We start from the raw sequence: 24,828 nt of genomic DNA, 5'->3' as shown, positions 1-24,828 counted from the left end.
ACAAGCTGGAGTATCGGGATCAAAAGCTATGAATGAGGATGAATTTCTACTTCTACACACATTTGTATGAAAAACAGGACAAAAGGACTGCTCAATCGTCAAATATGGTTTGGTTTCCCAATCAATAATATTTGAGAGATTCTATTGCCACACCAAGTTTTGCTAACAGCACCCCATTTAATACTAGATAATTTAAAAATGATAAGGGCATATACAAATGTAAGTGGTATGTAAAAGAATTTAAAATTTTAAGAAGAAAACGATGATTAACTAGAGTTACCATCTTAATTTATTTATTGTTGGTCGTAAATCCAATAAAACAAACATTTACATTGTGTTTGGAAAAATAGAATCACATAAACAAAAGTATTAATAACAAAGCAATCGTTTATTTTATGAAAATAAACCCACAATACTTTTGATACATAGGGAAACAAAAGTACATATACTACATGAATGCAAAAGAAACTAATATATTAAAAAGTATTTTTAAATTATAGTCATATTAAGTTTGGGTTCTAGTAAATCGGGTTGCCCAAACCCAACCCAATTTGAGTCTAGTATTTTTTTTTTGTTGCCTAGACCCAAGCTAACTATGCCTAGACCTAACCTAAGGTCAAGTTCAACCCATCGCGTTTGGGTTTGGCCCACCCAAGTTGCAGCCCTAATGTTGGGGTGGTATTAACAAAAGTTGGTGTGGCAATAGAAGCACTCTAATATTTATCTTGAAAAAATATCCTTGTACTACTTAAAATATCGTTATAAATATTGTCCTGTTTTCCTTAATTCTTTCATGATTATCATAAAACACATGATAAACTGATAAGTCAGTCGGTAAGTTTATGACTCAATCGTAGATTAGATAATTAAGTCCCAAGTTTATGATATCTGCACGTGCATCGCACATGCATGGCCCACTAGTTTTATTAGAAACACAGATTTTAAAAAGGAAATTACATAATAATATCTAATATCGACAGTAATTCAGTCCACACGCATACCTTACTCTCCTTCAATGATGAGGCCGAATTTCCACTGCCCAACTTTCACCTCGATTACAGTCATCTGCAGCACTCCCATCTCCTTCGTCATTGACTCAGTTTTTAGAGCGAATAATAAGGCCTTTGATGACAAGCCCTCGTTTCCACTGAGGGGTGTTGTATCCTATTAAAAAGACTTCCATAACTCCATACGGATCGTTAGATGTTTCGAATTCCCCTATTATAATCTCTTGCCATTCTGATCTAGTCAGTTCACTTAAATTCTGCCTATGTTCGTTTCTAACTCCAGAAGGTTGTTGGATTGCAAAGATAACATCAAAATCCAACCCAAACGATCGTTCTTCGATCATCACCTCAAATGAAATCTCATAAGTAGTTTCTGGGGAGAGGTTTGATATATCGAAGTTCACTTTTGCTTCGAGCCAACACACATTTAGAAGTTTAGCTACGGAGATAACATCACCACTGTGAATAAAATTGTTAAAAAGAAATTAGAAATTAACTAATACTGTATCTTACATGACGCAAAAATATTCACATTTTAGATAGTCAGATAGAACTTTTGGTCAAATTTATATATCTACATAAAAACTTAAGTAATGAATTTAACTTCATAAACCTTTGTTTTTTTTTTCAAAAATAATGTAACCAAATATTTTAATTTTAAAATTAAAAAGGTATAAAGGTAAATTCACTTCAAAAGACGGGTGTATAAAAGTTTTTACCCATTTCCTTACTTTTACCATTTTTTGTTTATTTATATATGGAATAGAAAATACTACCATCGCGATAAATGAACTTTCAGGCAAAGTATCAAATATCGTATAGTTGAGATGGAAAGATATTTTTTATGTAGGGAATCCCTAGGAATATCTTCCCATCTCAACCGCACTTCTGATGCTCTACCTAAAATGTCGTTCGACGTTAGAAAGTCTTGTGTGGCTTGTGTTGTATCAAAATTCCACCATTGTTGTTCAAATTTTGGGTCCATGTGAAGAATTTTACCCAATTTGAGGAAAAACCCATAGGATTTCTCTCGGACCAAATTTTTTCAGGCATCGCAACTAATTGGTCAACAAAATTGTTTAAGAAATTGGAAAATAAAAGCTATTATAGGATGAAAAATGAGATGGTTTATTTCTGGAAAAATCAATTAGATCGATGATTTTCTTGTACTTGAGAATACTTAATTACCTTGTTTCTGTTATATCAAGCCAACGCCAATAACGCGGGTCATCTACCCATATAATACACATAGCCCTCGCAAACAACATGAAGCAGTTGTGCCCTGTTTCCCGGTCAACCCAGTATTTCTGCAAGAACACAAATTTTATAAACAAAAATGATGATAATAATAAAATATAGCAAATTTGCTCATATAAAAAATATATATATATATAAAACAAATTTTCAATATGTAGTATCAAGTAAACTACATGATTATCTCCTAGACAAGGTACTGTAGCGGATACTTTTAAGAGCACAACAAATGTTGCCAAAGCCTCAACCATCTCTCCCCAACTCATCAGTGAACAATATCAACAAACTTATTTCCATTCTCATCATCCATACTCCTCAAAATTAGCAAATCTGATAGATATTTCTATTTTTTGTGTCTTTCTTTTCTTTATAGATTATCGACACTAGTATCTCAAATCGTATGATTCACACCTGTGGTTTTAGAGGCATGTGAGGCTTACACCCTGAGGTGCATCTCAAGATGAGGCTCATTAAAAATGCCCTGAGGCATAAGGTTGAAACCTTAAAGTAGTTAAGGCTTACAAACCATGAGACACCTAATAGGCATACGCCTCAATGTGAGGGATACGCCTTTTAGCCCGAGGCATACTCCTCACATTTTTTTTTTAAAATAATGCATTTCTTCCTCATTCTTTTCTTTCTAATTTACATCTTCATTTCTCTTTTATTATTTAAGCAAGATTTTATAAATTTCACGTGTATATATATTAAATTCAGATTTCTAATTTGTACATTCAAATTTAGATTTTGGTTCATCATGAATATTCAATTTCAGAATTTTCGGTATTCACATGTATGTTTCAATTTTGATTTTGGAATTTTGTTTTGCATACATATACATGAGTTACCAATTCGGTTTGGGTTTTGATATGTATTGCCAATTATGATTTTGAAAATTTTCGATGCCACGTAAATATTCAATTCAATTTTAGTTCATGAATTTTGGTTTCCACATGTATATATATTTCTAGATGTTGGATTTTTGAATTTCGGATTTATTGTAAGCATGTGATTCTAAATTTTGCTATTGGCATCATTTTGTTTTGATATTGGATTTTTTGTTGAGCAAAACTTTATGTAAATATTATTGAACAATCAAGAGGTAGCTACTAAAATAGCCTTAACTAGTAAAATTTATGAAATATCTAATTATATTAAATTTGGTCATCGGACTGACATTAAGAAACAATAATCTTTACAGTTGCAGACTCAATTAGTTAAATGGGATTAGTCCAAAAGAGAATTTCATTTAACTAATTGAACTCTACGTAAGGTAATATAATCTATATAATTTAACAGAGCTAAGATTGGATATCCAAAGGTAACAAAACTGACTAAATAAATTATATAGATTATGTTAGCCTTATAGGGCAAATAAAATTAGTTTTTACCCTTAGATGAGTGAACAATGAATATACCTAGTTTAACTCAAAGGATAAATTTAGGTGATATTTAATGAATTCATCATTTATTTAATACAACTCAAAGCACTAACTAACGCATTGTCCTTATAAAATTTCAATTTTCGATTCGTTCCATTCTCATGCATCTACCATCCCAATCCTTGTTGGATCGAATTTTTCGAAATAGTATGAGCACATCCAATTCTCTCTAGGAGTTCAGGATCTTGACCTAGCACTTATTTATGCAAAACCTGCAAAATTAACTGAGAATAGTACGGTAGAACAAGAAAACTTAGTTCTCGCTTGGGAAAGATCGAATAGACTTAGTTTGATGTTCATGAGGATGACTATTGCTAACAACATCAAGACCTCCTTACCTCCGACTAACAACGCGTAGGAGTACCTGAAGAACGTGGAAGAAAAATTTAAATTTGCTGGTAAGTCACTTGCGGGCACACTAATGGCTCAATTGACAATTCTGAAGTACGATGGGGCACAAAGAATACAAGTCCACATCCTCAACATGACGGGTAAGGCTGCAAAGTTAAGAGCATTAGGAATGAGCGTGGACGATTCCTTCCTGGTTCAATTCATCCTCAACTCTCTCCTAGTTCAGTTCGGACCTTTCAAGATCCACTACAACACTAATAAAGACAAGTGGAATGTGAACAAACTGACAAATAAGTGCATTCAAGAAAAGACGAGATTGAGACAAGGGAAAAAGTCTGCTTTTGTGATGATTCAAGGAACGTGGAAGAAATGATGAATATCAAGGAAATTGAAGAAAAATTCATCAGGAAAAGATAAAGCGCCTAGGAATGTAAATCAGGTTGAAGGGAAGAACAATAATAGTGTCGAGTGATACTTTTGTGGCAAAACGGGACACATAAAGAAAGACTACGTTAAACGCAGAAGTTGGTTAGAAAAAAAAAAGTATGTTTATTTCTTTTGTATGTTATGAATCAAATTTAGCTGAAGTACCTCTAATACCTGGTGAATTAATTCTGAAGCCACAACTCACATTACGAATTCAATGCAGGGATTCCTTTTAAGCAGGAAACCAATGCAAAGTGAAAGATCTATCTTCATGGGGAACTGTCTCGAAAAACAAGTGCTAGCTGTAGGGATCTATCGCTTGGTATTGCATATTGGTCATTAGATGGATCTGGAAAGCACTTTTTATGTTCCTACCATATCTAGGAATTTAGTTTCTTTATCTAGATTAGATAGTTTAGGTTATTCGGTTTCTTTTGAATATGGACAATTAAAGTTATTTTTTCGTTCAGTTTTAGTTGGATCTGAGATTTTAATTGATGGTTTATATAAAGTAAATTTAAATTATGATTATGCCTAATCTTTAGTTTCCTTGCATTTGAATAATGGTTTGAAACGTGACTTGATTAATGAAAATTCCTTAATCTTGTGGCATAAACGTCTAGGACACATCTCTAGAGATAGGATAGAGAGATTAGTGAAGGACAAAATTTTAGACAATTTGAACTTCACACATTTCTTAGTATGTGTGAATTGCATTAAAGGAAAGCAAACCAAACATACTAAGAAATGAGCCACAAGAAATAAAGAACTTCTTGAGATTATACACACTGATATTTGTGGACCCTTTCCCACTGCATATTTGGGTGGAAAAAGATATTTCATCACATTCATAGACGACTTCTCTAGGTATGGCTATGTCTATCTAATTCATGAAAAATCTTAGTATGTGGATATCTTTCAAATATTTATAACTGAGGTAAAAGGCAGTTAGACAGAAAGTTCAAAGTAGTTAAGTCAGATAGAGAAGGTGAATACTATGATAAATTTGATGAATCGGGTCAGAACCATGGCCCTTTTGTTAAACTTTTAGAAATGTTAGGTATTTGTGCACAGTACACAATGCCTGGAACGCCTCAGCAAAATGGTGTAGTTGAAAGGCGTAATCGTACACTTATGGACATGGTTAGGAGTATGTTGAGTCACTTAACAGTTCCAGAACACTTGTGAGGAGAAGCATTAAAGATGACAATGTACATCTTAAATAGAGTTCCTAGTAAAATAGTTTCCTAAAATTCCATTCGAGTTATGGACTGGTAGGAAACCCAGTTTAAAACACTTACATGTTTGGGATTGCCCAACAGAAACAAGGATCTATAACCCACAGGAAAAGAAATTGGATCCCAAGACTATATCTAGATATTTCATTCGTTATCCAAAAAAATCTAAAAGATACAAGTTCTATTGTCTTAAACATAGTACGAGAATATTTGAAATCAAAAATGCTATATTCTTGAAAAATGGTGAAATTAGTAAGAGTGTCGATCCACGTAAAATAACTCTCGAAGAAATAAGAGTGGATATCCTATCACCTCTTAATCTTCATGAAACTGTTAGTTCTCAAGATGTTCAACAACTTAAGAAGAATGGACAACAGTTAAAACAAGTTAGTTCACCACTCCATTACGACTCAATTATTGTAATTGAAAATTCACCATAAATAATTCTGAGAAGATCTCTCAGAGAAAGAAGACCTGCCATTTCAGATGATTACTTGGTGTATCTACAAGAATCTAATTTTAATATTGGGATAAATAAAGATCCGGTTACGTTTCCACAAGCAATGAAAAGTAGTGATATCAAGTGGATAGATGTCATGAAAAAAGAGTTAAAATCTATGGACCAGAATAGTATTTGGGATCTCGTTGAATTGCCTCATAAATTTAAAAGAGTCAACTGTAAGTAAGTCTTTAAAATCAAGCGCGACACAAAAGGCAATGTCGAACGATTTAAAACCAGATTTGTGGCCAAATATTTTACTTAAAAGAAAGACATTAATTACACTGAGACTTTCTCTTCAATTTCAAAGAAAGACTCACTTAAAATCATTATAGCATTGGTGGCTCATGATTTGGAATTACACTAAATGGATATGAAAACGACTTTCTGAAATGGGAGTTTAGGTGAAGAAATCTACATGGAACAACCTGAAGGGTTCACAGAAAAGGGAAAGGAAAATCTAGCTTGCAGACTTAAGAAATCAATTTACAGACTTAAACAAGCTTCAAGACAATGGTACATAAAGTTTAACGATACCATTACCTCCTTCGGATTTAAGGAAATACTGTTGACCAGTGTATATATCTAAAGATCAGTGGGAACAAATTTATTATGTTGGTTCTATATGTAGATGATATTCTGTTAGCTAGTAGTGATTTTGGTTTGTTGCACGAAACCAAGAATTATCTCACTAAGAATTTTAAGATGGTTGATATGGGTGAGGCAACATAAGTCATTGGCATAGAAATCCTTAGGAATCGATCTCAAGGATTATAAGGGTTGTCTTAGAAAAGTTATATCAACAGTCTTAGAAAGATACAATATGCAATCTTGTTTTAATGGTGATGCACTTATTGAGAAAGGAGACAAATTCAACTTAATACAATATCCGCAGAATGATTTAGAAAGAGAGCAAATGAAGGATATTCTATACGCTTCAACTATTGGGAATTTGATGTATGCTCAAACCTGTACTAGACTAGATATTAGTTTTGTAGTTGGAATGTTGCGAAGATATCAAAATAACCTAAGAATAGATTATTGGAAAGATGCAAAAAAGGTTATGAGATATCTACAAGGGACGAAAGATTATATGCTCATTTACAGGAGATCATATCATCTTGAAGTGATCGAATACTCGGATTCAGATTTTGCCAGACGCTCTAATCGCAAAAAGTCTACATAAGGTTTCGTATTTTTACCAAAGGAGAAGCTATCTTGTGGAAGAGCGTGAAGCAAAACATTATTGCTTCATCCACTATGGAGGTTGAATTCGTGGCATGCTTTAAGGCCACGAGTCATGCTCTTTAGTTGCGAAATTTTATCTCAAGACTTGGGATTGTCGACTTTATAACCAGGTCGCTAAAGGTATATTGTGATAATACTGCAGCTGTGTTTTTATCTAAGAATGAAAAGTATTCAAACGATGCGAAACACATGGAAGTCAAGTACTTGGTAATTAGAGAAAGAGTTCAGAAACAGTTAGTCTCAATAGATTATATTCGTACCACTCAAATGATAGCTGATCCATTGACAAAAGGGCTATCACCAAAAGTTTATAAAAAACATGTTACCAAGATGGATTTTTTGGGAAAATCTTTTATGTATATGAAATAAATTATTTTAAAGTGGTTATGTAATTAACATTAATATTAGTACTAAATAAAAATTTGTTTATGTTTATTTCCTGTTTCCAATTATATTATGCATATTTTATTTGGATTTAAGTGATACAGGAAATATCTTGACAAGACAAAAGAAAGGGGCACGATTAAAGACTATATCAAAGAAGGTATTAATAGCGTGGTATATGGAAGGAAGTATGACATAGATGACATACAACCGCCATTACTCACATTAATATTTAATCGAAATATAACATTAAGGAATCTAATTACATATTGGGAATATTGATGGTTTTAAAAGTCGTGATCACGTATAAAATATTTTCAATTATAGAATCCTAAAATTGGGTCATTTTGAAAATGTTTTGAAACTCACTATTAACACAATCGGTTTAATGGGCCAAGTAAGAGAATGTTAGACCCATGTAACGTGTGGCCCATTGACCTTGGTCAATTGACCTCCACGATTTTAGTTTCCAAATCGCACAATGATTTTATATAATAATAAAATATCAATATTAATAGAATCCCAATATAATTAGAATTCTATATTCTTTAAGATTTACTAGGAGACCTTGATAGATAGAAAATTTACTAAGAAAATGATTATAGACTCTCAACCTTCATCTATAAAAGGGGATCGACTAACCCATATTGAATACGCTGAACGCATAAAGATTTGTGGAGAAATAACAAAATAAAAAAAGTGATATCCATCAATCACTAACCCAATCGATCCACATAGAAAGAAGGGAGAAGGTGAGTCTAGTAATTAAAGGGATCAAATTCGATTGGGGTTTCGAAGGCTACGAGGAACAAGGATTGAAGTCCACACCTCCAAACACATTGAATCAAAGATTAAATTGCGATGACATGAGATAAATAACCATACCATGTTTTTTGATTTAACATGAATATGTATGTTTGAAATATATGTTGATTAGTTTCTATTGGGACAATGAAAGTCATGTTGAATATTTGAATGTTTAGATATTTACAACACCATACTGACATTTGGAATGATTTTTCTATTAGTTAAATTTCTAGTGCACATTATTTCTCAACTATTGTGGATGACAATCATTGTTGCACCTAATCTAAAATACAATTCCTCATTCATGCCCCTTTCAACAAAAGAAAAACACTTTCCTTAACTTAGTAAGAAAATTTTCTTCACCATGTCACATTGTGGCATCCAAAAACATGATTTGATGCCATAGGGTTTTTGAAATTTTTTTTTTAAGAAAAGGTTGAATTTTAATTTTAAAATTGGGAGTTCGGTAGACGAACGTAATACAAAACTTTGGTGTTGGATTGCTAATGTGATAATAAAATCATCAAGAAAAATATATAAATACTATAATTAATAAAAAATAAAAATTATAATTAAAACATACAAATAATTAAGGGTATTATTGAAAAATCCTTCTTTCAAATTCGTTTAGAAAAATAGAGTAAACGTACCTTATTACCCCCATCGATGAGAATGGGATGATCGCAGAGATGGAAATAAAGCTCTTTCTTGGAGGAAAAAGTCACATTAGAAAGAGAAACTGATCTGGAGATGATCTCCTCATAATCCAACGGTAGAAATTTCTCCCACACCACATCTGAATCTGAAGCGGATTTGAATAATGACGAAACCAGAGATGATCTACACGCATCTCGAGGATTTGTCAAGGAGAGGATGTTAGAGATGCATCCTTCAGGCAGGATGTTGAAACCCACCAATCTTTCTTCTTCCATCTCTCTCTCTCTCTCTCTCTCTTTTCTCTCTCTCTCACACACACACACACACAGATTGGCCGGTGATTTATCGCTTAAAATTGCCTAATTGCCACTAAAATCTAAAGTAACAAGGAGAATATTATGAAACGACCTTTTCTTTATGGGTCAATTAGATATGCCCCCTTCATATTTTTTTTCTTTAATTTTATAGATGCCCTTGATCTTTTTAAATTGTTGACATGCCCCCTCATTGACTTTTCACATGTGTAGCACCCATCCAATTTCCTCTATGAATGCTATGGGGCAATTATACTTAGAATTGATTTTTGGGTATTTTAGAACACCCCTACGACACGAGTGATATTATGTTTATCATTTCATTGAAAGCCAACATTCTTTTTTTTTTTGTTTGATAAATTAATGATGAATTTTTAATTTTATTCAAAATTTCACTACTAATTTGACAATAAAAAGTACATTGACTTTCGATCAACGGATAAACTTAATCTCGATCCTAATCTTGCATTTTGTGGGAAGGCAATTAATCTAATATTTTAAATTTCATAGAAAGGTTGTGTTAAAATTCTTTTTAATTTTATTTATAAAAAATTTCAATTAAAAATCATATCATTAATGAAGAAATGTTACTAGTTAGACATGACTTACAAAAAAAAAAAAAAAAAAAGTTCATGTAGGATAACATATTTATAAAAGGATACGAGGAAGAATACATTTTCTTGGAAGATAAAGTGTTAACAAATTCAAATAAATATAAAAGTAATAATAAATTTGAAAAACAATTCAAATACAAATATGGAGGTAAATTATCAGGAGTGAAACACATTTAACAAATCATTTTATCTAAGTCCGATTCATGCATACATAAAATAGAGGTATATTTCTACTGACTCGTCCAGAATGACTTGTGGAAAAAACACACAATCCCAACCATTTAAATATGAAATCCAAACGATACACATCTAGAAAATACTTTTCCTAAGGATAAATATCAACCATTGGATTTTGTGTTTATAAGGTTAGGATAATGCGTTTTTTTCCATGAGTCATTAGAGTTGAACTCCTTTTTAAGAATATCTCTCCAATTTCATTACCTCTCTTCCTCTACCCTCATTTTCAAGAATTATCATTCATCTTTATAAATTACATTTCCTCTTTTCCCCCCTCCACCCCTCCGACTTTATTGTTTTTATTTACCTCTTGTACCCTCTTAGTCATTGTATTCTCATAGTCATTCTTTCAAGAATAAGGGTAAAGGTAATCAAAATTTCCATTATCAGTTCTTTTAAGGGATAGGCTGAACCAATCCAACTTGGCAAGAATGGATCACAAATGATTCGCCCAAAGGGGATGCCTGTGCCGATATGCACAGACAAATTCTAACATATATAGGGTCAGGATCGAGGTACAACTATTTGGCACAATAATGTTTTACAACACTGCCCTGAATGTTGTTCATTGTTTTCAATGTTTTTTACAACATCGTCGGATGCCATTTTATTTTGTAAAATGGATGGCATTTGAATGTTTTAACAAATACTAATCTCTCGAAGTTTGTTATCCATCAGGGATTAGAAGCTTTGTTTGTGCATCTAGCCAATCAATCCGACCATCTAGATCATTAGATTCATAAGCCATCATTATCGTTGCTAGCATGATTGTCATGCAATGCCTCATTTAATAAGTGACTGATCAATTGAATGGTCCATATCAACATCTGAGTATGCCATACGACAAGTAAAATGTACACCAAGAATAATATTAAACCTCAAAGTCATAGCAAAATATCTCATAGTTTTGTTTTATTTATTAAAATTGAGTTTATCAGGATCAATGTATTTGCATATATAATTGCCTTTTTTATTTTATTTTTTTATGGCAGGGTTACAGACCCGTAGGCCTAACAAGCATGAGCATGACAACTAAGGGCCCATGTGGATACAAGAGCCAGAAGTACTTAAAACATAAGTACTTCCAAAAGTATTTTCTGAAGTACTGTCTGAAGTAGCTAAATACATGTTGTACGTTTGGAAGTAGGATCTGAGAAGTATTGCCAGAAGTACTTCTTACAGAGTTTTGTGTTAGGGAACTATTATGTATTCTGTTAAAATGACCAGAATACCCTTATATGTAATAATTATTGTTTTTAACATTATAACTCAATAACATATACTCAAAAAAAGTAATAGTTACTGTTTTTATTAAAAAAAAATATTATAACATCATTTTATACTCAAAATATACTTATTCTTATTTTCTTAAAAGTTCGATAGAACCTCTCCTAAATATTAGACATATGAAAAATAAAACTTGTATAAAAACATGACAATCATTATATAATAAAACCTGTATCATCATACATAAAATCATATGTAATAATTACACCAACATATGTAAAATGAAAAGAAAACATTCATAACCAAAATTTATATGTGATCGTCATACCAATAAATAAAGATGTTCATATAGAAGAAACATACTAAATTTACCCAAAAATATAATTTATTCAGTTAATAGTAACTTCTAAATCATAAAATTATATAATTATATCACGTCGATTATAAGCTTTTTTTTATAGCTTCAGCTATGACTTCTCTCCTACGTTTCATTTCTCTATGTCTTTCTCGTTGTGAACGTCTCGAGGGTCCAGGCTTATCTACACTCTTAGGGACGGCTTCATCTATATAATCTAATTTTTCGAATGTAACAAACTCAACATCTGTCAAAACTTCATTTCGAATGAAATTGTGCAGTCCTATGCAAGTAATGACGATGTCTCTTTGAATATCAATGGAGTATGTGTGTATGTCCCTAAGAATTGCCCATCTTGCCTTTAATACCCTGAAACACCTCTCTATAACATTGCGTAATGAAGAATGAAAATGGTTAAATAACTCCTTTTCCTTCTGCCACGCACCCCGTCGAAAATTTTGTAAATGGTAACAGACACTCCTATATGTTGTCATGTACCTATTCATCAATGGATAGCCAGAGTCAACTAAGTAATATTTGCCTATAAATGAATAATAATTTCATTATATATATATATATATATATATATATATATATAAAGTATACTTGAATGTACTTCTAAGTAAAAGTTTGAACACCAACCTGATGGAAGGTGAGGAAATCCCGAATTAAGATTATTTATGGTTTTTAAGAACACGTTCGCGTCATTTGCTTGTCCTTCCCAACCAACAACTACATATGTGAAGAACATATAGCCATTACATTTTGTGTTATACCTTTTTGACCTAAATATAGAAGTTGATCCGCTATTGGAACTCGTGCTCCAATATGAGTACCGTCAATCGCTCCCACACAATCCTTCATATAGAAATAAATTTTATATTAGATTTGTGCGAATTTGATGAGGAATCTAATCTAAAGAACGAGACACAATGAGAGTTTTGCACAATTCAAGGACAGCTTCAAGATTCTATGAAAGTGTCTATTCACTGTTTCTTCAAAATGTTGAAATCGATCACCAACACGTCGCATGCCCTCGTTTTGTCCCAATATCTTTAAGAACATTCCTAAGGATACTTCCAAATAAACGTTCATTGTTCTTTCGAGACCCACCTCTTCGTGTAAAGTATTGCATAATTTCTTGAATACATGTTTCTTCATTTGAATTTGTTTATGACATATTTTATTATTTCTAGACAAAACATAATTCATATAATTTTGTCTAGTAAAATTACAATTAGTTTTAGGTTGTCGAACTAATTTATTTTTACGAGCCGTACGATAATGATTTGCTACAGCAAGTGCAGTCATATATATAATCTCATCGTCTGAATCTAAATAATCCATCTTGCTTCTGTTTACATTATTAATAAAAAAAATATCATTTAATATTCCATATTAATAATCACATAAATATATTTAATCTATAATTAATTACATAAAATATTAAAATAAACATTTTTAACAACCAAACCATAATCATAAGACATAATCAACAATCTACAAATCAGAAATAAACAGAAATTTAATCCATACAGAATAAATCCAAACCATAATCCATAAAACAAACTTTCTTTTACTAACCACATAGTCCACAAAAAAAAAAATGATTCATAAAAGACTGACGTATAAAAAAAAACTATGCTACCCTTTGGTGATCATCACGATAACGACGATATTTAAAATCAAAGTACGATAGACGAACATTATTTGTCGGCAAGTTATAAAAGGCATTCCTAAAATCTATACTTTTCACGAACTTTGATACCGCATAACAATATCAATTGCTACCTATAGGAATCTCATCCACTAATTCATTAAGAAGTGGTAAGCATTCACTAGGAGTAATCTTTTTTTGCTCGTTTGGAAGTTTATCCTTATTAAGTTTTTATTGAAAAAGATCCACCAAACGACTAAATTCAACCTCGAATAAATAAGATTTTCTTCCTTTTTTACGTTTTGATTTAGAATCCCCACTTATTGACGACCTTCTCTATGATGGTCTTGAACTTGGTGACTCATCAATATCATCATCAGGGTGAGTTGGAAGTATATTTTCTTGTGTCGCTGGAATGTATTCAGGGGTATCATCATCATCATCATCATTAGCAATTGACTCATTTGTCATGTTTGTCGTTGCAGAAGATCGAACACGAGATCCGGTAGTTGTAGTACCACTAAATAACTTGTTCAACTCATCTCTGTGCTCCAATGCCTTATAACGAAACTTATTATCTGCAGAATGTTGCTATAAAAAAATGATGAATACTATTAATAAATATTTATTGACATCTTCATAAATAAGTGAAATTAAATATATTAAAAAATATGTATTACCATTTCTTATTCAATCCACCATTCATCGCTCATGTTAATAGAATAATCATTCCAACCGATTCCAGTTACACTCATTAGATTGGACCAAGCCTTCCAATCTAATTTTGTTTTGTTCCAATGATTTTTGAATTGTTTTTGTTCGAATTTAAATCTCGTTTTCTTGAAAAATTTATTTCGAATAAACTTCCATCCTAACCTGTCTAGAGTTGGCCCATTCATATGACTTTGCGCAACTGCTTTAACACATAGTTCAACAAAGGTCTTATGTAAATACAGACTCTAATTTGCTTTACCCTTATCATTTTGTGTTGCAACTTGTTTATCCTTGTTCATATTTGTTGTTTCAGAAGACATCTTAAAATGAAAACAAACAAATATGTGAAAAAAAAATCGTGTTAGCAAAAAACATAAATAAATCAATAAAAAAACATTTTTTTATAATAATAACCTAAAAAACATATTTCACAACAAACTAATTCTCATGGATTAGTACTTGAAATTCAAAGCATACAAATACATGCATTGCATACTTTTTAACTAAAAAATCCTTTAAATAATAGTTTAACTCTTCGCTTTTGGTCAAGTCATGCCTTAAAAAAATATATTTTTAAAACTCGTCTTATGGTGTCAATTCACACCTTAAATTCTTTAAATGATGGTGACTCCCAAACCCAAGTAGACGAGGTTTAAATACCCTTAATGTTGATAATGCACCTAGAATGTACCAAAAATGATCAAAATACCTTAATAAATATATAATTACATTATATATATATATATATATATATATAATAAATTTATATTAAAAAATTATAAAAATAATTATTTTCAATTTAAAAAAATTAATAAATTTTATAATTCTATCAAAATTTCGGCAACATCACCTCTTAAAAATGGATATATGAAAATTTCCTGATAAAAAAAATACCTGCATAATACACTGCAGAATACACAATCTAATATTCACGCAACATCCCATACACATTAACATTTAAAAAAACACATAATACGTATATCAACATGTTTTAAACCATTATGACTCAAAGAGAATTATTAAAGTTTCAACTTCTCTAATAAAGCAATTCTAACTACTGAAATAATACTTTTAGCTCATATTTTAATAATTAAGGAACTCTTTACACTTTACAAGTAACACTCAAGAGGTCTTGAGTTCAAATCTTATCTCCCAACAAAACATAAGAATAAAATACATAATAAAACAATGAATTTTTCAACAATTATTCTCATTGATATGTTTTTAAGGAGGGGTCCCTTCAACCCCAGCTTATTAATAAAAAATGAAAAAGGTTATTTGCATGAAATTCAAAATAAATGTATAAAAGTAAATTCAATATAAAATGACCATAAAGAAGGTATTCATTTTGATAAAAATAAATATATACCAAAATAAGAATACATCCTTTTTGACAAATATTTGAAAAAAGAGTCGTGATAATCTGACTCCCTTTTTTGTACACTCCCTTTATAGAACCGTAGATCTTTTGCTTTGAGATAAATATACCAAGTTAATGAGTAGATTTGATGAATTGGTTCCATCGAATTTTGGGCTGAGTCATCAAAAGATCCAATCAAGTCGAGTTGAGTTGACATGGGTGAATTTCGAGTCCATTTTACAAGTTTTAAAAGTATGACTAAGACAACACAAGGTTTGCACAAATAGAAAAGAATTCACGTGTACTTGAATCAAAATAACATGAATCACTAAAATACAAAATTCCAAACCAAAGTCCTCATTCAAACCCAATTTCCTAGATGATAAGATCTTACAAAAATAATTATTTTCTTTCTTCAATGTTGACGACCAAATGTATTTTCTCAGAGTGATGAGATAAGATGGGATCTTAATGACTTTAAACAAATAAAGAACAAACAACACCTACTAAAATAATAGTGATGCAACAACCATAATTAATTATGAGAGATGCTATTAGCACACCAACTTTTACTTATAATACACCAATCCATGTGGATTAATTACAAAAGGATTGGAGTGTTGATTTGGATTGGGAGTGGGGCTATAAAAAATATGTCAAGTTGATGAAGTTTATGTTCTTTTATGTTATATTTCTACCCATCTTTGAAACTTGGGAAAATCGGCAGTTCTTTAGGGAAAAAAAATCACATTTGAGTAGATTGGAAACCAAAGCATGGGATTTCTCAACATGTGAAATTAATAATTTACACACAAAAATCAGTGGGAGTGTTGATTTGGGATGTTTTTTTTTTTAATTTATTTATTATATGAACAAGCACATACAAAGTAAAAAAAAAAATATTTGTGAAACCAATGCTCAAATTTTATTTTGAAACCATTCAATTTTATCCTTAAATCAGTCGTGTATGATCCAAACCATCCAACCATATTGATTTGTGAAACCATTCAATTTTATCTTGGTGTTCTAAACATTATTGTGACTGCAAGATCAGGTTCTACTATGTTCGAAAATTCGAACTATATTTTTAGTCGATTGATTTTGTATAATCAGTCGATTTTGTAACAAAATTATAAAACACAAATATTCCCCTTTGTCTTGATAGATATGAGAAGAGAAAAGACAATCAGATGAGTGTAAGCTGATCGACTTACCTATGAGGAGAGGATGAACTCGCCGCTGTAATCGTCGGAGAGGTCGTCGTCGTAGTCACCTGAGGGAAGATACACTTTCGTCGTAGGGAGGAGAGGGTTTCGACAGAACTTCTGTTGAGGATTTAGGGTGAACGATGAGGGTTTACAAAATGAAAAAACAAGGACTGTTTTGCCGAATTGAGTCAGAGAGGTCGTCGCCGTAGTCGTCTGAAGGATGAGATGCTTCTGTCGTAGAGAGGATAGGGTTTCAGCAAAAGTTCTGTCGAGGGTTTCAAGCATGAACGACGAGGGTTTTTTTTGTTTAGACGAACTGATTCAGGATACATGGAGTCAAATAAGAAATTCATGAGGGTAGTTTTAGAACCGCACCCTATTAAGTGACGAACAAATTTACTCCCCGCAAAAACAGATTTGAGAAGCACTGTTCTCGGTACTTCTCATAGAAGCACTAATTTTACTCTTTTGAAAAGTTATTTTTCAAAGTACTTATTTGTCCAAATGATTCAAATAGTGCTTCTGACCCCTGTCGGAGCCAGAAGCACTTGAAGAAGTCAATCCAAATAGGCCCATGGTTTTTAAACTCGTTCGAGACCGAGATGTATTGCCCGAATTAACTCGGTATGGAGCTAAACGAGACCAACTCACAAAATCATTTTTTGACCCAGTTTTACGTCTCAAGTACAATTTTTTAAGTTATCTTACGAGACGTCTCAAATGCATCGGAAAACTGGTCCGAGACGACTCGGTATCGGGGGCTGAACGAGACGAGACGCGATGCCGAGTTTAAAAACCAAGATGAGAATGGGATAGTTACAGAGATTGAGATAAAGCTCTTTGTTGGAGGAGAAAGCCACAGTAGAAGGAGAAGCTGACCTGGAGATGATCTTCTCATAATCCAACGGTAAAAATTTCTCCCACACAGCATCTGAGACTGAATCTGAAGCGGATTTGAAGAGTGACGAAACCGGCGATGATATATACACATCTCGAGGAGAGGATGTAAGAGATGCATTATTCAGGCAGGATGTTGAAATCCACCGTTCTTTCTTCTTCCATCTCTCTCTCTCTCTCTCTCTGCAACCCAAAAGTCTCTCTCTCTCTCTCTGCAACCAACAACTAACGTTTCGAAAAGGGAGGGAAAGTTTCCCGCCAAAACTGTCGGTCAAAAATATCAAAATGTTCTCTAATACACAAGTAGCTCATTTGAGGGGTCTATGGCCGATACGTTAAAAAAACCGTTACAATGCACACCGAAACCGAAACAGAAACAGAAACAGACACCGAAACGAACATCTCCTCTGAAACCGAAACCCTCACCTTCTTCGGTGCTTTCGTTCCCTCAGACCCCAGAAACCCTAACTCCTCGTCGTTCCTCGCGGCGGATTTCTTCGACTCCCAATCTTAAAACCCCTCTCAGATCATTTGATTGTCAAGAAGGAATTATCAACAATGTGGTAGAATCATCCAATTCTACTAAAATGTCGGAAGATCGACAAAGAGGACGAAAAAATCTTTGTTTGAATCTTCGATCTCTCCGGTCTCACTCGATCTTTCGTCCCCAAAGAAAAGGAAAAAATCGGACGAGGCGAAGACATATGAAACCAGAGCTAGTGTTTCTAGAAAAGCTAGATTTGAGAAGAAATCAAAGAAAAATGGTGGATCGAAGAAACGTGTTTATTACAAGAAGGTCATGTACGATGGTGGAGAATTTGGGATTGGGGATGATGTTTATGTGAAGAGGAGAGAGGATGCAAGCTCCGACGACGAAGATCCTGAGGTGGAAGAATGTAAGATCTGCTTGAAGGCTGGAACGCCTTTGATGATCGAATGCGACGATTGTTTGGGTGGGTTTCATCTCAAATGTCTCAAACCTCCATTGAAGGAGGTTCCAGAAGGGGATTGGATTTGTGGATTTTGTGAGGCTTGGAAAATGGGGAAGAAAATTGAGCATCCTACACCTCCAAAGGGGAAGAAGCGAAGTCGAACTGCAAGGGATAAGCTTCTTTCGAGTGATCTTTGGGCTGCTCACATTGAAAGGTAGTCTTTTTTTTTTTTAATTGTTGAAATATTGTGTTTTTTGATCTAGTGGGAATGTTTCAGTTTATAAAGTTTTGTTTTTTTATGGAATTTGATCAGTTTATGGAAAGAACTGGACGGTAGCTATTGGTTTAGGGGCCGTTGGTTTATAATTCCTGAAGAGACCGCAGCCGGACGTCAGCCACATAACATCCGTAGGGAGCTTTATCGCACAAATGATTATGCCGACGTTGAGGTAACTGATGCGATTGTTATGTTTTGTATTGATTTTAGTATCATTAGAAATGTGATTCCTTGTAATTAGACCAACATTTCCTATTGAAAAGAACCCAACATTGCATCTAATCAAATTCTGAAATGGGCATCTTTTATTACTTCATGTGTTATCTTTGTTTTCGGTTGAATTTGTGCAATTTTGAATTAACAGGATGACATCAACAAAATCCTATACGTCACGTGAAGTAACAGAAGAGAATTGCAAATGACATAGCTAGTAGTCTGTAACCATTGAAACTTCACACAAATTTTTATTGATAATTCCGACTGCAGTAGCTGAAGGTGTAAATGGCAGGGATGGAGATGATGATTTTTTCTTTTTAAAGTATGAATATAACTATTCTCAGCCGACCATTTATCACTTTTTAATGCATTGAGTTTCTGTATGTCTCATATTCTCTCATGGTGCATTTATTTGCATGTCATATCCATTAGGTATCATAAGATGTTAATTCCTTTTGTAGGAAGGTTTCTTAGGTTCGTGCATGTATCTAACAGGATGGTTCAAACATTATCGAAATCAAGAAGTGATACTCCATTTTATTGCTTTATGTAGAGGGACCTTTCCTCCTATAATAGACAAATATGAGCTAAATAAATCCGACTTAAAATTTGGCTTCTGCTACCTACAATCCATGATATCTGCCATTTACATGAGAATGAATTATTCACATAATAATACTCCAGATCTTACTCGCGACGTTCAGTTTATTTCATCTGCTTCACAATTTTATTTCTTACATAGTTATTGACTACATCATTTACTAGTCTCAATCCTTGTTTATTTATGTGTAGTGCATTGGACTTGCAAAGTAATATAGCTTTTTTTCTTAATATTTGGAAATAAGATGCTTTCTTTATGCATTTTTAATCCTTAGTTTATATGGTGGATCCCCATATTTATCTCTGTCAATTCACGTGTCTTTGGCAGATGGAATCTGTCTTTAGGCATTGTTATGTTATGAATCCTAAAGAATTTTCTAAAGCTAGCAATGAGGGAGATGACGTCTTTCTCTGTGAGTATGAATACGATGTCCATTGGCAGAGTTTCAAGCGTCTCGCAGAGATTGATAATGGGGAAGAGGTAGGTCTTTTAGAAACTTGAAAGTAGTATTGAATGTGAAATATGAATTTAAGTGGGAGATGGTGCTATACATATATTTTTTGATAGTTCGATGGTGCTGTAAGAATTAAATTATGCCCTTCAAACTCCCTAATATGCTAGGATGAAAAAGATGCCTGTAATGATGAAGAATGGGATTCTTGCAAGGATTCAGACTCTGATACAGAAGAAGACTTGGGACCTGAAGAAAAGACCCTGAAGGGTTTAACTGGGCGGTTCCCTCCACGTGCATTTGCTGCGGTGATTTCACTTTTTACTTGTCTTTATGTAGCATATTTTCAGCTTTAGCTTAATGGTTGATGCTTATTATCTTTTATACTGCATACAGAACTCCAGGAAAGGGCAGATATTTGGCCTTCAAAAAATAGGGACAAAGAAAATTCCAGACATTGTGAGATGCCATAAGCAAACTGAACTAGAAAGAGCGAAAACAGCATTGTTATTAGCAAATTTACCTAAATCTTTGCCTTGCAGGAATAAGTATGTACCAACTGTTGTATTTCTATAGGTTCTGTCTGTACATTAGAATCTAACAAAGGGCACGTGCTTACATGACAGAGAAATGGAGGATATATCTACATTTCTCAAAGGTGCTATCTGTGATGATCAATGTCTAGGGCGATGCCTGTACATCCATGGTGTTCCTGGAACAGGGAAGGTAGGGCTCAACATCTCTAATAATATGTTACTTCTGTTTTATACTATTTTGATAGTATAAATATTTACTTATTTGCACTCTTATCTGCTTCAAACTGCAGACTATGAGTGTACTTGCAGTGATGAGGAATCTTAAGTCTGAAGTTGATGCAGGAAGCATAAAACCATATTGTTTTGTAGAGATTAATGGGCTAAAATTGGCTTCTCCAGAGAATATTTACAAGGTAATAGAGTTTACTGGAGTAAATCTTGGCTTGAGTTTCCTTTATCCTTCTTTTCTTCCTTGTAAACTTTAGACATTACATGAGGTTCTTGCAGGTGATATATGAAGCACTAAGTGGACACAGGGTTGGTTGGAAAAAGGCACTCCAATTGTTGAATGAGCGTTTCTCAGACGGTCATAAAATTGGCAAAGATGATAATCAACCGTGTGTTCTACTCATTGATGAGCTTGATCTTCTTGTAACCAGGAACCAATCAGTAAGTTTTGCAGTTCATGATGTACAAGATTTTACCATTATTTGTTTTTTTTTTGGGTGTTTTTTTTTACAGAGTCAGTTCAGAAGCGTTGGCACTTGTAATTGCAGGTTCTGTACAACATTCTTGATTGGCCTACTAAGCCAAATTCCAAATTGGTTGTAATAGGTACTGTTTTATTATTAATCGTGTTCCTTCGAAGCTGAATTATCCCTGTTCATTGAATTTCTAAAATCGTGTTGTTTCCTTTTCCATCAATAAATTTTGCAGGGATAGCAAATACTATGGATCTACCAGAGAAGTTGCTTCCCCGCATTTCAAGCCGTATGGGGATTCAAAGGCTTTGTTTTGGTCCTTACAATTATCAACAATTGCAAGAAATCATATCATGTCGTCTTAAAGGCATTGACGCATTTGAAAAACAAGCCATAGAATTTGCTTCAAGAAAGGTGGGTCCTTTTGTATTTACTTTGTCATATGATATTGAATTCGTGTTTTTATTATTATTTTGTTATCCTCTAAAATGGTTGCTTAGTGATCGTTTTCTTCAATAACCTGCTCTGAATTTTCTATTCATTTCACCACTGCTACATTACACTTCAGGTGGCAGCTATCTCAGGAGATGCACGTCGTGCCCTAGAAATATGTAGGTGTGCAGCAGAACTTGCAGATTATCGACTTAAGAAATCATCCTCCATTCCAGATTCTGCCTCCAAAGGTGTGAAAAAATTCTGAGTCAAACATATCATAAAGAAGTTTCTCATGAACAAGATAGAGATTTTCTCCCTAAGAACAATAAATAAGCTACATGATTTTAGTGGAATAGAACTATAATACAAAAATACAAATTTCTCTCTAGGAAACTATAAAACTTTGTTTCTATTCATTTCCTCGTACCATTTTCTACACTGTACCTTAGATGATATACAAATACTGCCTGCTCTTCTGCTGATCTCTAGTGTAACAAGAGACCCTCACTTTTAATCACTTTCTTTAGCTTGCAGGATAGGCTTTTAGTGGTGTAATAAGTAATGAAGAGGGTTATTCTTATGTGCCATTTCTGCTGTGATAGGGTGGCTGTCCATCCACATTAGCGCGTAATATCTTCTTGCATGTAAGGTGAAACACTTGCTGACTAGGTGGATGTTTTACTCCATTTTCCAGGAAAAGTCCTTGTTGGCATGGCTGAATTGGAAGCAGCCATACAGGAAATGTTTCAAGCACCACATATTCAAGTGAGTTGATGAACAATTTATACAATTAACTGCCCCGTTCTTTTGAAATATATTTTGCATGCTATCTTGATTTATTTTTCTGGGCACAAGTTTATATCCATTTTCTTCTTGCAGGTAATGAAAAGTTGTTCGAAACTAAGTAAAATCTTTCTAGTGGCTATGGTGCATGAACTCTATAAAACTGGAATGGCTGAAACCACCTTTGAAAAGGTTAATCTCTTGATCTTCCCTTTAATATTTTCTATAAACACCTCGTAGTAGTCTGTTGACCTTAGGATCTATCACCCCATAATCACCATTCAAAATCACTACTATGATATGTGAATACTTATGTTTTTTATTTTTATTTTTAAACAAGGATTGCTTCTAGAATGATCTATTATCTATAAAGCTGGGGAGATTGATTACAATCCATTCTGTATAATTTTGGATGATGAAGGGGAGGTGCACTTTTGGTTTGCTACATGATTGACCCATCCTAATTCAAGAGTAAAATGGCAATTCTATAAGACTAGGAAGACCGAGTATGTTTTATGGAGCTGAATGTTGAGAATCAAGAAACAAAATGTGCATAAATTGAGTGTAGCAAAGATGGGGATACACTTAGATGGATGTGTGGACCAGCTAGGACAGACAATTAGAAATTAACTTTCAACATCCTTTTCTTTTTTATGCAATTACTGAATCTGATATTTGTATTTCAGATATGTTTATAGGTGTTGGGAACTCTATTCTATATTGATGTTTTCGTTCTATTCTCTTGTATTGCAGTTGGCAACGACTGTTTCCTGTTTCTGTGCAAGCAATTCTGAAGTGTTTCCCGGATGGGATACACTCTTGAAAGTTGGGTAAGCCATGCAATTTTATTTTGTTTTTTTTATGTAAGTATACTATTATCAATATGATTATTGTTCGTTCGTTTTCCATGTTAAGATCTAGTGATGGAGTGGTGATCTTGCCAATTTATTATTTTGCATCCCATCTCTTGGTAAATAGAAAGATTGAAAATTTTCCAATTTTATGGGTATTTTTTCCAGCTGCAATCTTGGTGAATGCAGAATCATTATATGTGAAGCAGGAGCTAGGCATAGGTTGCAAAAGTTACAGCTCAATTTTCCCAGGTTATTTCTCAACTTCTCGTCACTCGAATACCCAAATCAGTGTCTAAATAGCCATTGACATTACTGGGCGTGTAACGGCCAAGACCCATACCTTTATACCCCAAATCAATATCTAAGACAACCATTAACATTAGTGGGTTGTGTAAAAGCTAAGACCTATAACCATTATTTTTGTTGTAACTGTAACAGAACAATGTTATATGATGGTCAATCCAACAACAGTTCTTCAAAAAGATTTTGGAAAAAAAAAAAAAAAAACTCAAATGAAATTTTGAATTCAAAATTTTAACTTCAGTAGAAATGATAGTAAATAATGATTGCTATTTGAGATCGAAAAAAAAAAAACAAAATGGGTCACCATTACGACAGTTATTTACAGTCTCCGATATTATTTAGATAATCCTCAAGGTAACCCACCAATTGACCGAATCATTGGTCTTATTGATTGGGTTCTTTGGGTAGTGGACTAGTGATATACATTTACAGAACATGTTGATTTTCTTATCCTGAACTAGTTGATGATTTGGTGAAGTTCCAAACGTTAAATCATCTGTATAACATGTTGATTTTAGAATTAAAAATCAGATCCTCAGCAGCAATTTAATTTGTTCATTTCTTGTTATGACACGGCAATGGCAGTGATGATGTGGCATTTGCGCTGAAGGACTGCTCCGAGTTACCTTGGTTGGCTAAGTACCTGTGAATGAATTGAAGAGTTGGGAGGAAATACAAAATTCATAGGAGATAATTTATCTCTGTTTTCATATTTCAAAGTCCAGGTTTGAGTTTCCTGGACTAATAACTTTGTTCTTTGTTTTCACTTAATTAACTTTGTTCTTTGTTTCAACTTCACATTCAATTATTTATCCGAAAAAACACAACTTTGAGAATTTCAAA

At 33.2% G+C, this 24,828-nt stretch overlaps 2 protein-coding genes and 1 non-coding gene across 3 annotated transcripts; 2 read left to right on the top strand and 1 right to left on the bottom strand.

Annotated features, from left to right (window-relative positions):
- Nucleotides 1–835: 835 nt before the first annotated feature.
- Nucleotides 836–9,632, bottom strand: LOC147396663 (putative F-box protein PP2-B2). The gene is made up of 3 exons (XM_086451724.1): nucleotides 9,307–9,632; nucleotides 2,196–2,314; nucleotides 836–1,466 (listed from the first exon to the last, which is right to left on the bottom strand). The coding sequence occupies exons 1-3, from the start codon at nucleotides 9,586–9,588 to the stop codon at nucleotides 1,097–1,099; spliced, it is 771 nt and encodes a 256-aa protein (XP_086307850.1). The 5' UTR covers nucleotides 9,589–9,632; the 3' UTR covers nucleotides 836–1,096.
- An 8,616-nt stretch (nucleotides 9,633–18,248) lies between these two features.
- LOC147396661 (origin of replication complex subunit 1B-like) lies at nucleotides 18,249–24,828 on the top strand. Its single transcript, XM_086450155.1, has 17 exons — nucleotides 18,249–18,373; nucleotides 18,494–19,042; nucleotides 19,142–19,277; nucleotides 20,250–20,402; nucleotides 20,544–20,681; nucleotides 20,770–20,921; nucleotides 21,000–21,099; nucleotides 21,200–21,322; nucleotides 21,417–21,578; nucleotides 21,686–21,743; nucleotides 21,846–22,024; nucleotides 22,179–22,293; nucleotides 22,740–22,810; nucleotides 22,925–23,020; nucleotides 23,582–23,658; nucleotides 23,848–23,931; nucleotides 24,571–24,828. Exons 1-17 carry the CDS (start codon nucleotides 18,249–18,251, stop codon nucleotides 24,632–24,634), a joined length of 2,382 nt encoding a protein of 793 aa, XP_086306281.1. The 3' UTR covers nucleotides 24,635–24,828.
- On the top strand, nucleotides 20,310–20,387 carry LOC147396662 (small nucleolar RNA snoR28). Its single transcript, XR_015181255.1, has one exon. It is a non-coding gene; the product is annotated as a small nucleolar RNA snoR28 (small nucleolar RNA).

The sequence above is a fragment of the Akebia trifoliata genome, chromosome 8, assembly GCF_017979445.1.
Source record: "Akebia trifoliata isolate Shusen 1 chromosome 8, ASM1797944v1, whole genome shotgun sequence".
In the NCBI taxonomy this organism is placed as follows: domain Eukaryota; kingdom Viridiplantae; phylum Streptophyta; class Magnoliopsida; order Ranunculales; family Lardizabalaceae; genus Akebia; species Akebia trifoliata.
Note: the sequence above shows the minus strand (reverse complement) of the source record. Positions and strands in the feature narration are given on the sequence as shown.

What these genes read in the sequence shown, in the direction of transcription:
- LOC147396661 (XM_086450155.1), top strand. Translation starts at nt 18,249, where the DNA reads ATGCACACCGAAACCGAAACAGAAACAGAAACAGACACCGAAACGAAC. An exon ending in AGAAACCCTAACTCCTCGTC is followed by an intron (nt 18,374 to 18,493) that starts GTTCCTCGCGGC and finishes AAATGTCGGAAG; the next exon opens with ATCGACAAAGAGGACGAAAA. An exon ending in CTGAAACCACCTTTGAAAAG is followed by an intron (nt 23,021 to 23,581) that starts GTTAATCTCTTG and finishes CTTGTATTGCAG; the next exon opens with TTGGCAACGACTGTTTCCTG.
- LOC147396663 (XM_086451724.1), bottom strand. Translation starts at nt 9,588, where the DNA reads ATGGAAGAAGAAAGATTGGTGGGTTTCAACATCCTGCCTGAAGGATGC. An exon ending in TCATCGATGGGGGTAATAAG is followed by an intron (nt 2,315 to 9,306) that starts GTACGTTTACTC and finishes GTGTTCTTGCAG; the next exon opens with AAATACTGGGTTGACCGGGA. An exon ending in CTTGATATAACAGAAACAAG is followed by an intron (nt 1,467 to 2,195) that starts GTAATTAAGTAT and finishes TTTTATTCACAG; the next exon opens with TGGTGATGTTATCTCCGTAG.